We start from the raw sequence: 16,148 nt of genomic DNA on the forward strand, positions 1-16,148 counted from the left end.
AAATTATTATTGTTGTGATATTTGATTATGCTAAGTTTATATGCTATGGCATGTTATACTTTATTTGCATTGGAAAATATGTATGTTTATGTACTTGTATGCTTTCCATGCCTAGTTGTAGGGTGTTTTCTTACTAGAGTTGTTGCTAATGTCCCTACATTTTAATATTTCAGGTAACGAATAAGCTAGAAGGCGATGACAAGAGACTCAGGGTGGCGTCAAAAGGGTCACATTCCTTTAGGCTTGTTGGAGGGATTAAATAATTTTATTTACTTTATCATTTTTCTTTAGTCCCATAAATTGAGATATTTGAAAGATTAATATTTGATTTACTGTAATTCAATTATTCTAGTCTTTCAAGTGTGTGTTGGTAATTGTAGCCCATCCAAGGTTTGAACCGAATAAAAAAAGAGTTTCCGTTGTATTCTTAAAAATCATATAAAGGGACTTAAAAAAAATCCCTAAAATTTTGGGTTTCAAAAATTGAAGCATTACATTTATGAATATCTGGTTTCTAATTTGCAGTTTGTGAGTGAAGGGTTGAGATTCATCCAAAGCATGTTGCCTAAGATAAAAAACTCATTTTTGTAATGAGGTTTTAGGCTGAAAATATTTCGTTCTCAGTTTGGAAGGAGGATATCATAGGATAATGGCAGGTGCTGACGACAATTCATGGGGGTGGCTCACTCATAATGACAAATGATTGTATCATTAAGAAATGCCAACATCACCTCTAGAAAAGGGGTTAACTCCTAACAACAATTTAAGGATAATGACAACAATTTAAGAAAATAATGATGACAATCAATATGTCGTTAGTAACATGAAGCTTGTTTTTGTTATAATTTTTTTTTCGATGTCGAATTGAATTGATTTTTAGCTTGTTGGAAAACTGAGAATATCCTCTTTAATTCTTCTTTTGGTCAACAAACCAAAAATAAGTCATTTTAAAAGCCAGCAATTAGATTGAAATCAACCTTGTTTTGGATTAAGCCGAAAGCATAGACTTTTGAGTGTGGAAAACATCTTGGTCAAAAATAGTGTGTCTATACCTTCGAATCTAGGGATAAACTTTGAGATGCATGTCTCAATCATACACAAACTCCTCATATGAGCAAGTCTCTTTCTTAATGAGCTCTATTCCGTCTTTGAGATATATAAGCACAAATCCATTTGAATTAGTTTTGGATCTAAGAAAATTTGTATCCTATCCAAAATTCCTATAAATATGGGTTAAACACTATAGCCTGAATCATTTGAAAATTCTGTCTAAGTGCTAGCTTTAGAGAGAATGAGTCATCGACCTTGCCCTCACTTTGTCCCTCTCTCGATCTGTAAACTACCGTACCCTACGCAGAGGTGCTGGTGACTGAGAAAAGCTAGCCATTTCGAGCTTGAAAGACAAGCAGACCTAGAGTCCGAAAAAGGTAATTTTCATATCAATTTGTTTGTTTATTCTTTTATTTTTAGTTTTTGTATTTATCTTCTTTTATTATTTCTTACGTAAATACTCATACACGTTTGATCTCAATTGCACATCACTTTGCGAAGAGTTGGAATCCCGAATCCGAACTTTTTCTATAGTGAGCTTCGAGTTGCTAAGGTCGAACCTATTTTTTCTTTACCTTCTCGTGGAGAAGGACTACCAATGCTTGAAACAAGTGTACGAATTTGAAAAAGGTTTTGCACAATCAAGGTGAGTAATATTTCTTTTATCACAAAATTTTTGTTAACATGATGACAAGGAATGGATCGGATGAACTGAACTTTTTGGGAAGATAGGTGGTAATCGAAACCGGTAGAACTAACCTCATGTGCAGTACAAGAAGAGCTCTTGAAGGAAGGGCCGGTCCAGATGAATGCCCCTACAACGTTTTGGAAATTTTGTATAGAATTCATGAAGTGCATATTTGTAAAGTTTTTTGTCGCATGAATTTTTTTAGCCAGAATCGGGGTTAGTAAATTTCTAAAGGCTGGGATTGCATTTTGGACACACTATGACATGTTGACACGATTCTGATATGCATGAACATTATTTTAATACTTTTAATTGTTTTTAATATTTCAACACAAAATACATTTAAATATATTAAAGTACTAAAAATAGTTGTTTGTTGATTACAAATAGATAATACACATCCTTATTCAGGGATGGCAGTGGACCTGGGCGGGCAGTGGCGTAGCTAGGATTCATGTGAAGGGGGGGCCAAACAGGGGCTTAGCAAAAAAAAAAAAGTTTGTGTGATAGTGGGGGGTTCGGGGGCAGCGGCCCCGAATTTTTTTTTTTTGAGATAAAATAAAAAATGGCTACAATTATTGAAAAAAATCTATTTCATATGGACGAATCAAACTATTTGCTGCAGTCAGGGCTGGGCTAGGACTGGGCTGGGCTACAAAAATGGATAAAAATCTATTTCATATGGAATCAGGGCTGGGCTACGACTGGGCTTTCAAAAAAAAAAAAATTTAAGCTGTTTCGGGAGGCAGGACTGGGCTACAGCCCAGTCCTGCCCAGCTACGCCTTTGTGGGCGGGGCCTCCATGCTTTTTCAGTTAAAAAAGGGCTAGGCTCTATTTCTTCCTCGTCCACTGCCATCCTTAAAGGTATTTTAGTTATTTTACTAACAGGGATCAGAGACTAGAACAGGACAAGGGCAGGGAAAAGCATAAGTCTATCCCCGCACGGGTTTTGATTTTAACCTTCATCTCCGCCTTCATTCCCGTTCATCCTCAATCCAAATGAGTCGAAGTGGGGCGAGGCTCCATTTTTCCTTGGTCAGCTGCCATCCCTATCCTTATATCTTATTTTTCAAAAAAAAAACTCACATATCAAACTCAAGTTGCGTGTCAAGTCATACCTGTGTATTTGTTACATGTCTTATTTTATTTTATATTTATTTATTATTGATTTTGTATAGTACATGAAAAAAAAACCCTCATCAGAGATCACATTGGATGGCCTAGGTTGGTAAAACTCTTTCCTCATTGGAAATGGTTTTGTATATTTCAAGAACAATGCCATGTGACATACTAAATTTACACCACCAGTTTCAATTAGGCAGCATGCTAACTACTGTCAACCAATGTTATCAATTGGATTACTCAGATTCGGTAATAATTGGATTTGATTTTGGATTTTAATGCTGGATCCGATGGATATCCGAATTGATTGTTTGTGGAAATCTGAATTCAGTACTTACCATTTGCATTTGAATCTGAATCCGACCCAGAATCCAAAAAACCAGTAATCTATTTTGTCCTCTGAACCGTTTACATCCCTGATACATGTGACCTGATTTAGGCCAGTAGTTTTCCATATCCCATACCTACTCTTCAAACTAAGCAGGCCAAAACTCTAGAGTGAGCATGCCAGTGGCCATAACAGGCTGGGTCTGACCTCCCCAACTCCTTTTCACCTGAGGGTTTGTTTGAGTTTGTGCAATTTGATTCTTTCATAACAAACAAGGGGATTTTTTGTTTTGATGGAATTGGATTCCAAGAGAGTGATTCTAAAAGAAGCAACCAAACATATCCTAAGTGTGCTTGGATTTGTGAAAATTTTGCAAAATTGGAATCCAATTCCATCAAAATTCTTTTTCCTTGTTTGTTGTGAAAAAATCAAATTGCACAAACACAAACAACCCCTCAGGTGAAAAGGAAATCTCATGTTCAACCGCCGTTCAAATCATTTTGATTCAAAATCACGACAACCCATGAGATTTGACCTAGGATTTTAAATTCTGATTTCGAATTAGAGTGCAAGTTGAGGGGCGGAAGGTAACCTTGGAGAAAATGACCAAACACATACAACAAAATGTAGTTGTAAAAATGAACCCAAATGAAAACTTAACATGTTAACACCGTGTTAACACCATGTAAACATGCCCTCCATTCTTTTCTTTTCTTTTCTTCTTTTCATGAGGAAAAACCATTATCATGGTTCGCGTTATAGGCGAGAGGTGCCACATTGACTGCATTGTTGTTTTGGTGTCTGCGGTGTAAAACTCTCTCTACCTAATAGGGATAGTTTTTTTATTGGCTTTGGTCTTTTTTTTTAAAGGTAAGCTGGGTTTAGGTAGACCCGGATAAGTTATACAACTATACCATTGGGTTTTGAACCTGCAACATCCCAACACAAGGTGATGTGCACTAGTTGCTCTTACCAGACAAACGGAGCCCCATTGGTTTTATTGGCTTTGGTCTTCTAGTAAAGGACACACCCTAAGTATTGAACTCACAATGTCCTTCTACTTGAACACCTTAAGCCGACCTACCTAGCCAAGTCTGCCGAGCCTTAGTCCTCTAATTCGTTGTATGAATTTAAGGGAAATTCAATAAGTTAGGTCACCCTCTTTATTGTCTTTAGTCCTCGACTACTTTTTCCGGCAGTTAAGGCCAGCCCTAAGCCCTAAGCCCCTAACCGATGCATTAACAATATAATGCCAAAAAATGTCAGAAAAAAATAGCGATAATTTAGTTAAAAATAATTAAAAAAATTAACATCAGGCCAATCAAAAGGTACGTTACCAAGATCAAGGGCTATCAAAACCTCCCCAGGATGACCTGTACTTTTTCATTAATCCCTAAAAGACCGAACTTAGAGTTCACCCTAGGGATGTCAATAGATCGGATTTTGCCTGATATATGAAAATAGATCGGACTTAGATCAAGGGCTACCAATTCCGATATAGTAAGATTTGGTGAGCCAAAAAAATTATCAGAAAATAATCGAATGTGAATATGGTTTTGATTTGTTGCTATAGATTCTGACAAATATTCAGATCTGATGAATATCCGAATTTGATTACATGTAAAAACTGGATATGGTTAGAGCTTTTCACCATCTTAATCCAAATCCAAATTCAAATTCATTTAGCAAACATCCTTAGCCAGGGGGAAACAGGAATGTAGAGTGGAGTGGGCACAAATGCATAGTAATCTTTGTGGCAAATGTGTGTGTGAATTCAAATTTGGTAGAGAAGCATCATATTAATAATATGATTGAGATTCAATTTGAGGTTTCACATCCGAATCCAAATATGGACAGAAACCTATCTGGTTAGCTATCTTATGCTAACCCGATCCAAATCCACAACTATCCTTTTTCCATTTCAATCTGAATGTGAATTCCAATTTGATTGGGCCAGATTCAATAAATGGTACATCCAAACTGAATATGTCACTTTTACATCTGTATGTGTGTAGATTGGTAGCGTAGGCTTGTAAACGAGCTGGGTTTGGCTTGATCCGGTGGTGACTTCAATTTTCAATAAGTGGATCTAATTTTGCATGTGGATCTTACTCTGAACACATGATAGAGTTATGGATCTAGATGTAATTCAACCCCCACTGACACTGGATTTGCAAAAAAAAATGGGTCTAGTTTTTCATTGAATATGTAAAATGGGTTGGATCAAGCTGAGTTCTAAACATATTTATCTCCCAGTCTCTAACTAAGATTTGAGTAAATCTCACACTACTCAATCTGAATCTGACCCATTTGATAAGTGAGCCCGATTTTAATAGACATCTATCCAAATTTCTTCACACTTTGGGTTTAATGGGCTCTGGATTGGGCTTGGGGATACATTTTGGATCAGGATGGGCACTGCCTGCCTTGCCCCAAACCCGCCCATTGGGGATTTTTGGGTCAGGCACGTGCCCACGCTGGCCTCTACTTGGCTCCGCCCCTGCCGTTAGCCGAACCCGGTATTAACCACGTCCCATCCGAATCCGAACCGTTTACATCTCTGCTTCACCCCAGTGCACCGGACCTCAAAAAAAAAAAAATAAAAGTATAAAAATATAAAACAAAAAGAAAAGAGCGGAAAATCCATCCGTGCTTTCTCTGTGGACCGGGATTCTGCGTCAGACCCAAGGCGTGAAAGAGGCTGTTCCGAACTCTCATAACGAAGCATGGGGCCCGCCCTCCCTTAAAATCAATCTCTCTCTCTCTCTCTACATTCTGCACTCCGAGCGTGGGGCGATGGCGTTACCGGTTGCAGGGGTCATTGTGCCGATTGGACTTGTCTTCTTCTTCTCCGGACTCGTCGCCAACCTCATCCAGGTACTCCCCATCTCGAAAATACAAGTTTTTTTCCTTCGAATTTGGTGGTTCGGAGGGAATTCAATGGTTTTGTTGCAATATGTTTTTGTTAGTGGTTGGGTTTTGGGGCTGTGATCGAGTTTTCTCAGTTGGGGTTCGCGGTTTTCTGGGGGATTTGGTGGGCGATTCGAGTGATTGGTGTGTTTTTTCTTGTGTGGGTTGAAGGTCGTTCTGTTCGTGTTGGTTCGCCCCGTTTCAAAGAGTTTGTTCAGGAGGTGCAACAGGTTCGTCGTGGAGCTCATGTGGCTGGAATTCATTTGGCTCGTCGATTGGTGGGCGGGTCTTAAGGTTCTCTCTCTCTCTCTATATATATATATCAATCTCTCTCTCTCTCTATATATATATATATCAATCTTTATCGTTGGTATTGTTGCTATCTCTGTAACCATTCAGTTTTAGTAAGAGTCCCTGCGTTACACAGACTGATTACAATCTGTTGTGCTTGATTATTGTGAGGTCTCTGATTGAGCTATGATCCTGTGTGTCAAATCTGAGAATGCAGTCTGGTTCCAGTTCAGTAAATCTGATTCCAGAAGACCACTATTGATTTCAGGATGGGAGTGCAGGTCTGGTTCTTAAATATTTGATAGGGATAGCAGGAAAGCGATGCACGAATATTCACTTGTTAGGAGTAGGATGTCGATGAATTTTATCTCCTCATTAAATCTTATAACCTGACAGATGATCGCCAGATTTATTTGTTACTTTGTAAATATCCTCTTCTCATGTCAATTATGCTTAGGGTCTGCAGCTGGTACTGAGTCATGTGAAAACATGGGCACACACATGGCCTGCTGCAACTTTCTTTTGGATAAGAAAGTTACCATACTGCTTGAACAGGGTAAAAGCTGGGGAGATTTGGCCATGGCCAAGAATGAGCTCTCTAGATGCATATCACAGTAGATGATATTTAAATTCTCCTCCCATGTTCATCTTGTTGGTCACACTTGTTTTCGAGGACCACCAATTCTTAAACTCGGTGTTTGACCTGTCTACATATCATTTATGTTAACAGGTTAGTACTTAAACTTGCAAAACTATATACCTATGGTTCTTAAGCGCCACTCAGATCCTAGTGAGTGCAGGTGACATGTCTGACTGGATGGCACCAGCACCAGTTATGCTGGTAGACGGCTTTGGATACATCCCAACCATATTTTATGCACCTTTTGTCTATGTTCAGTAAACTTGATATTTTATGGCCATTGCAGTCTAAAAAATGATGAGGAATTGTCCAACATCACTAAACGCCTTTTGTTTCTAGCATATCTGATGCTAGTAACTCGTAATATGCTTGAGCCTATAAGATGGTAACTAAGTTGCTTGATAGGACTCTCATAATGTCATCCATATTGTCTGATCTGCTTGACAATCTTCTGATTATTGGTTCACTCTTTGGATACCACATGTTTAGTACCATGACATATGGATGGCATTATTATTTAAAAGACTATCAGGGCATCCTAGTTGCTTGATCTAATGCATGACTTATGGTGAATGGATCACGATAAACACATCCATTTTGTTTATTCTGCTTGACAATCTTTTGAATGATGGCGTTGTACTCATTGAGCATGCATGCATGTGTCTGCACATGAGAACTTAAAATATCTTCTTTTTTTGGGAAATCCTGAAGCAATATCTACTATTTTTGAAGAAAATTTAGATTACATAAAAAAGGAAAAATATAATCATTGGTGTTTTTAATAATGCAAAAAACAGAAAGCATAAAACTATAATAAACAAATCAGAAAAACTATTTAGTGTCGATCAAAGACACTGTTAATTTTAGCCTGAGAATGCATGCCATCCATTGGGATTTACGCCTTGCAAGAATTCAAGAAGGAGAATAGAGATAGGAAAGAATGAGAGAGAATTAGTGATAGCAGTTTCTTGAAACCAGCCACAATAAGCATTAGGGCTGGAGGTCTTCTATTAACCCTTATATATTACAAACATTGGCCAAAATGCCTCTTTACATAGGCACTTGATACAACAATGACTCTTTTAACTTGAAGGACCATTATAACCTTATACTAAGTACTAACAACAATTAATACAACAATGTCTCTTTTAACTTGAAAGACCATTATACTAACAACACTAAATCATTACAATTGCACTAACCATCAGAAAATAATTTATATGTACATAACATAACCAAACTAGACATACAAAATACATAACACAAAATATATTGGACCTACTCTTAATGTGCCCCCTCAAACTGTACATGGCTAGGCATCATGGACAATTTGTGCTTCAATAATCAATGTCTAAAGACAGACAAGGGCTTGATGAAGATATTGACCACTTGATCTTTTCCTTGAATAAATTCGTATTTCTTGATCTTCATCCTTTTCCCTGATAAAGCATTGATCTAACTTGGCGTACTTCATCTTTCCATGTTGAAAGGGATTTGTAGCTATAGCAACAACACTTCGATTGTCACAGTAAAGGAGTGATCTTCCTAGGTAGAGAAGTAAGCAGGTGCTTAATCAAACTTTTGTTGTAACTTCAGCCATGGGCCCAGTACTCAGTCTCCGTGCTCAAGTGACTACAATCCTTTGCCTCTTGCTTGACCGTGAGACTAGATGTGGCTTCGGGTACACTACGTACCCCGTCATTGACCTCCTTGTATTTAGATTTCCTTTCCAATCAACATCTGAATATGCCATTATTGTAATTGGAGCTTTGTCTCACAATGTCTTAGTTTTCTATATACCAACCCATCTCCAAGATTTTCTTTGCAACTTCCAAGTGACTCGTGTTTCAATTCTGTATGAATTGAGATATCTAATTAACCGAACACACCAGACCTGACCCTGATTTTCGGGTATGGTATTGAGTTCGGACCCGGGTCTAATCGGCATAGTTGGCAAACCCGGCGAGTTGACTCGGGAATCGCCCGAGTCAACCCGGATCAGACCACAACTGGGTCACCAATTTAGGACCTATGTGTCTTTTGTCATGCATTTCATGGTTTTAATGCATAATGCTTATAAAAGGATAATTTTTGTAAAGAACCATCTATTTTTAAATCATAATATCAACAATTATGTATAGTTGAATACTTATATAGCTTAGCCATTGATGTCATGTACTAAATTTAGTGATTATACTGTTTGGAGTTTGATTTTTTCCATGTCTTAACACTAAAAAATTCATGTCCTAACTCGTCCGAGTTACCGAGTCAACCTGCTGACTCGCGAGTCAAGGTTTAGGCAATCCGGATCTGAGTCACGAGTTTGCCAACTATTCTAATTGGACCCACCATAAGAGAAACCATACCCGGACTCGATAAGAACTACATGAGGCAGACTCGGGCCATACCCGGTAAAACAGTATTTTTTAGCATTTTTACATTGAAAAATTGCGGGTCTTAATCGGAACTCGGGTCGGGCTGGGTCTGGTATAAAATTTCACAAAATATACATGGGTCTTCTTATTTATCACCATACCTAGACCCTATAGGGTTTGGTATGGGTCGGGTCCGGGTAAACCCGACCCGTTTGTTAAATTGTATCTCTTGGTATATATATATATATATATATAAATATATATTTCCCAACATGTAACCCGTAAGGGTATTTCAATATTTTCCCCTTTTGCGCATATTCACATTAGTGAATATGATTGTACTTTATTTTTTTATTTTTTCCTTTCTTTTTCTTTTCCTTTTCTTTTCTTTTCTTCTTTTTCTTTTTTCTTGTTGACTTAAGTCAACCTTGGAGGGGGTCCAACGATTAGATTTCTAACCGTTGGAGGGGCTCCAACGTCTAGTGGGAGCCCCTCCAAGGATCCCTCTGGTATAAATGGGGGTGAACCCCCCTCATAAATGTATTCAATGCTTGAAGCATTGTTCTCCAATTGTTCAATAAGATTCTTTATATTTTTGCATTTGTGTTCTTCATTTGTACCTTGAGTACATTTTGTTTTAAGTGTTCTTGTGCCTTTGTGCGCATATCCCTTTGTGGAGTTGGAGCTTGTTTTGCACACTATCTCCTTTTTGAGATATTTTCACATGGTATAAAAGCAAGGTTAGTGATAAAGGATCATGGGATTCTTCATTTTTTGAGTGCCTTGAAAAACGTGCCTTCGGTATTTTGAAGATTGAAGTGGTGGATCTTGCTTCTCCAATATTTTAGAAGAATCTTACGTCAAGTAAGATTTGAAAAACCTTTTGTGGTACGTATTTGTTCTCCACTCTCCTCTCTCTAATGGGTGAAAAAAAGTCGCATTTTTCACTTGGTTTTAAATTAAATGGCTCCAACTATCATGTTTGGGTTGGGAATATGGAGTCTCACATTAAAGGGAAAGGGCTTTGGGGATACGTCAAAAGAACCATTCCCGAACCCGAACCTAAGATCACCATTATGGAGAGAGGAGAAATCAAGGTTCTTGATGGTGAAGAGAGAGAAAAAGCCTTTGAAGAATACAACAAAAAGCATGAAGAATGAGAGATGAAGAACTACAAAATTCTTTCGTGGTTCTTTTCTTCCGTTGAAACAAAAATAAATGCCAATATCTTGAAATTCAAGAAAGTGTTTCAAGTATGGGAGTATCTTGAAAGAATGTATACTTCAAGAGACTTGTCTCAAAAATATTATCTCCAAAAGAAGGCTTTAACTCTTCAACAAGGTGAAATGATCGTTAGAGAATACTTTGCCGAGTTATTCACGGTTTGGGATGAACTTGCTCTCCAAGAACCTAAATGGAGTGGAGAGGCAATTGAGTTAAGAGCCAAACAATTAGAAGATGATCACTTCTTTAACTTTTTAAATGGGCTTAGACCCGAATTCAAACAAACTAGGTCCTCTCTTTTGTCTTCGTTTTCCTCTTATCCATTGGAAGATGTGCTTACCAAACTAAGTGGAGAAGAAACTAGATTGGAGATGAATAAAACCAATCAAAGTGTGTTAGCAGTTCCTTCGAAGGATGAGGATGAGGGTGCTTATGCCGTCTCAAGACTGGGAATAATGTCAAAACATATAAACCCCCTCACTTCAAGAAAGGTCAAGGAAGAATAGAAAATGGTGGGCATTATGGAAGAAGAGACTATAGCAAGATCATATGCCACTTTTGCAAAGAACCGGGACACATTAAACCGGTATGTCCTAAATGAAAAAAGATGGTGGCTATGTCTACAACTTTCTCACCAATCAAGGAGGAAGGACCTTCAACCTCCAACCATGGCACTTTATCTCTAAATTAAATCATGGAAGCTCTTCAACCTCTCCTCAAGGGATCCGTCTCTGGAGCCGCCATGACCACCTTCTCTTCTCCCGGTAAGACTCTTTGGCTCTTAGACTCGGGTGCATCCTTTCATATGACTCCAAATGTTTTTGCTCTTTTTAAATACACAAAGAGTTTTTCCCCTTTTTTTGTTTGTACCGCGGATGGGGCTTCTCTTGAAATAAAAGGAATTGGAGATATAGTTGGATTTATGATGTCTCTTTTAAATCGTTGTAATTTCAAAAAGATTTTTATATATAAAACATGTGAAAACCAGACATCAAATAATAAAAACCGGTTCTCACTAGTGGATGAGACCGGGTCGAACTCAGGGAACGGGAATATTTCGTATTCAAACACACAAATCTAAACTAACATTTATTGCCGAATTATTGAAATGTAAAAATGTTCAAGAAAAGTAAAAACAACTAACTATTACAACAAATGAATACCCTTCGCAGAGGGTGTAAAGTGCAATATTTACAAACCCAATTAAATTCCTAATTCTAAACTAAAAAGTAAAAAGAAGCTTTATTCTTCGTACTTCGTGTCACGTAATCGCTTCCGCTCTAGTCTTGTGCTATCCTGCACAATTCAAATGAACACGAGCAGTACAAGAGATCAAAATAGAAATTGTACTAAACAGCTTATTTAAATGCTAAAAATATTATGACTAAGCACTTTTACGAACTAAATTTAAAATCAAAACTAACTAGCAACTAACTCAATTAACTAACAAGACAATAAACTAACTATCAAAACAAAACAAGAAATCAATGAAGGAAACATGAATTGACTATAATAAAAGAACAAGAAATCAAGAATTTGAAAAACAACATTAACTCCAAGAATTAAAGAAAACAGGAAATTTAATGCATTAAAAAGGAAACTAACTGAAATGTAAAAACATGAATTTAAAGAATGAAACAAACAGAAAATTAGAATGAAAACAAGTGGAAAATTCAGTATTACAAAAACAGAAAATGACTTGAATAAAAAAAAAATCAGGAAATACGAAACTGGAAATGAAAAAATGAAAAACAGGGAATTGGAAATGGAAGAAACAGGAATTGAGCTAAAAAAACGGGAAAATGACAAGTAAAGATGAAAATTCAGATGCAAACGAATCCAAAGCAAATGCCTACAGAAAATTAAATGTAAAACAAACAAATGAACACAGAACAACAAAATCAATTAAATGAAAGAGAGTAAACATGAACACCATTAAGAAAAACAACAAATACATCAAATAGACAAAAACAAAAACTCAACGAATGTGAAACATTAGAATAACAGAACATGAAACAGGAAATTAGCAGAATATACAAACCGATGAATGCAAAACTAAAAAAAAAAAAAATTATGAAAACAGTAAACACGATATCAAATACTGCAAAAGAGGGAAATCAATGAATGCAAAAGAAACATTTAACTAACAGACATGAATTAATTTTTGAAATGAAAACAAACAAGATATTTGCTGAAAATAAAAAAATACAGGAAAACTAAAAAAAAATAGGAAATTAACTGATCAAATGTTATAGACAGAGACAGAAAATGAAGAACAAAACAGAAAAAAAAAACAGGAAATCACTTAACAAACAGGAAATTTCACAATACAGAGTTTAATCTATTTATTTTCCTTTTCCTTTTCGTTTTACAGTTTTTTTTTATTTTCATTTTACAGAAACAACAAGAACATAAAGAAGAAGCTGGAGAACAAGAAGAAGCTGAAGAAGAAGAAGAAATCAAAAGAAGAAGAAGAAGAAATCGGAAGAAGAAGAGGAAGAAGAAGAAGAAGAAGAAGATCTGAGATGCAGATTTACCGTGAAATGAAGAGAATTGGGGAAGAAGTGGCGACCTCCACCGTGCTGTCACCGGACTGAAGCTCCACCACCACCGGCTGCCGGATATTGACAGAGAAAGAGGGAGAAAGGGAAGGTAGGTCAAGAAGGAGCACCGTCGATGGTGGATGAGAGTGAGAAGAGAGGGAAGAGAGGGAAAGAGGGGAAAGAGGGAGGCTTCAGCCGTATGGGGGAGGCGCCTCTTTTTTCTTTGTTTTGGGGTTTTTAAAAACTTTCAAACCGGCTGGAACCGGTTTGAAACTGACTTTTTCAGTTTGAAAAAATGCAAACCGGTTCAAGCCGGTTTGCTTATTATTTTTTTTTAGTTTTTTTTCAAAGAACTCAAACCGTGTAAAACGGTTTGTTATTTTATATATATTTTTTCAGTTTTTTTTAAAATAAAAAACTATGTAAACCATTTTATTATAAAGTTTTCAAAAGTTAAAAACAAAACTTATTTATAAAGAAACTAAAAAACTATTCTAACTATTTACATTTGTATTTTTTCTTTTTTTCTAAAAAAAACAAACATTTAAAATGATTTTATTATCAATATAAAACTATTTTCTCTATTTTTTTTTTTTAATTTTAATTTTAATTGAAAACTAAAACTAAACTACTATGACTATAACAAAAACTAAAATATGTATAGAAATGTAAAATAAAACTATTTTTCGTGCATTTTCTATTTTTAAATCATTTTAGCACATTTAGTCGAAAACTAACATAAAATTTGGTTTTTGAAACATTATTTTATAAAATCATGCATATTTTAATGTTAATTAACCCTGAATTATATGCATGATCAAATACCCCCATGCTTATGTTTTGCTAGTTCTCGAGCAAACTAGAAAAATGCAAGAAATCAAACTATCACCTAACTCACTTTCGTAGGAATCACGATTGCATTTAGCTCATGCAACAAGCCCTTTCAACCCCTGGGTTACCCCAGTGGACGAGTAAGGTCTCGTGAGGGTTTGCAGTGATGCTACTCACAAACATCTCTGTCATGTATGCATAATATTACACATCCTCACAATCAGTAGGTAATCAAAGACTTTATTTTCACAAATATTTCCTGTTATTTCAAAATCAAAACATAATTAGAGTCTTTTATATACCACCACAGAAAAGAATTTCTTTCACTTTTCTAAATATCACAATTATTTATGTTTTATTCTTAGAAAATCCAATAAAAACATATTATTATTTACTTATCCTCACTCATATGTTTTCTACACAGGTTTTCTCAATCACACTTCTAAGCATTGAACTTTTCTTTCTTTTTCAGCTCTTTTCTTCTTTTTCTTTTCACGCTTTTTCTTTTTGCGCACTTATTCTTCTCTTATAGCTTGCGTGTGGTCTGCTTTTATGCCTTGTGCAATGTCAATATCTTCTATACTTTTTCATTGCATACCAAAATATATCAACTAAGACATAAAAGTGACTTCCTTCATTCACCCTTATAACATGAGAGTCAAACATTTCAACTTGTATCTGTTCTCAATTACTTAGGATCACGAAGTTTTCCACTCTCCTTTTCGAAAATGGAATTAAAAGTTTCAACTTACATCTAAGTTCCATCTACTAAGGATTGTGGAATTATCCAAACAACCTAACGCATGCTATTTTTTTTTCTTTTGAGCTCATTTTTTACGCTTTTGTTCATTTGTTTAGTTTTTCAAAAATAGAACTGTGCATATTCATATCTATGATTCAAAATAAATTCTAACATGTATCTATCATCATTTCTTCGAAATCCGCATAAACAACCATAATTTTTAGATCTATGTCAGAAAAATTTTTCGTGGGACTTAAAAATCCTCTAAAAACATCAGATTTGAAATAACATTCATATAAGTTCAAACTCTTTCTTTAAAAATCTACTTTTCATGAGAAATGTGTAAACATGTGCAAGAACGTAAACAGAAATGTCAAGGTGTGCAAACTACACCCTCCCCCATGCTTGAATGACACTGTCCCAGTGGCACTCCCCCATGCTTATATGAAACTACGTGAATGCACATGAGAGAAATAAATGAGGGAAAATAGTAGAATAACCTGACATGAATTAAAAATGCATGTTCTATGAAGGTAATGAATGCAATGTATACATGACAAAACATGAAACTCATGAATGAAACAAAAAGAACATGAAAAACTCATGAAGAAAACTAAAAAGTAAAAACAAAATAAAATCTATAAATTCTAAGCAAATCTAATAATATACAAGATATGGGTTGCCTCCCATAAAGCGCTAAGTTTCACGTCCCCAGCCAGACGGATCCCTGGAAAAACCTTCATCGTCCATGAGATCAATGGACATGAAGTCAGACTCAACCAGGCTCTATGAAGAAAAGAGTGTCATCTGTGACACTACGCACTGTGTTTCCATCCCGTCTACCTCTAACTGTAAGATCATAACTCTCTCGACGTGAAGAACAAAGATTAGTCTCATCTGAGAGACTGGTCAAGAAATGAGAGTCCAGGACCGACCGACTATCAATGAATGCAACTTCAGACAAGTGGTGAATATGATCATGCTTGACTTGGTCAAGCACCTTCTGCATTTGTACCTCTTGCTTACTAAAAATTGGTGATCCTAAAGGCTGAGAAAATGGGGCTCTATATGATGATAATGCATGCTGTGGGTCAGGCCCCTTTTTCTGAGGTATCATGGAGATCGACTCGTCAGTAGAAATGATATGAGGCTCATGAGTCGATTCCCGAGTGGAGTGACACGCCTTCCCATACTGAAGGGATGTAACAGATTTGACTTGCTCATGATGTGAATCAGTGGGTTGCAAGTCAAATGACATGGAATCCTCTCCCTTTGAGACAACAGACTGACTATGAAGGTTCCCCTGGCTTTGCCTACTCAATGTCTAAGCTAACTGTCCCATTTGAATCTCTAGCTTGGCTATTGACTGCGTATGGGAACAAAGAGTGGCCTTGATATCAGAA

At 36.4% G+C, this 16,148-nt stretch overlaps 1 protein-coding gene across 4 annotated transcripts in view; it reads left to right on the top strand.

The window, feature by feature from the left end:
- Positions 1-5,854: 5,854 nt before the first annotated feature.
- Positions 5,855-16,148, top strand: part of LOC149830324 (1-acyl-sn-glycerol-3-phosphate acyltransferase PLS1-like) — a 62,146-nt gene continuing 51,852 nt past the window's right edge. For 2 of the 4 annotated variants that reach the window (XM_090016444.1, XM_090016443.1), the window contains exons 1-2: positions 5,855-6,066; positions 6,271-6,393. In XM_090016444.1, the coding sequence (XP_089872570.1) occupies positions 5,986-6,066; positions 6,271-6,393 (204 nt within the window). In that variant the 5' untranslated portion in view covers positions 5,855-5,985. The remainder of the gene's footprint in view (positions 6,067-6,270; positions 6,394-16,148) is intronic. The other 2 variants (XM_090016441.1, XM_090016442.1) reach the window with 2 other exon arrangements.

Source organism: Nuphar pumila, chromosome 8, assembly GCF_984573655.1.
Source record: "Nuphar pumila chromosome 8, dmNupPumi1.hap1.1, whole genome shotgun sequence".
NCBI classification, from domain to species: Eukaryota; Viridiplantae; Streptophyta; class Magnoliopsida; order Nymphaeales; family Nymphaeaceae; genus Nuphar; species Nuphar pumila.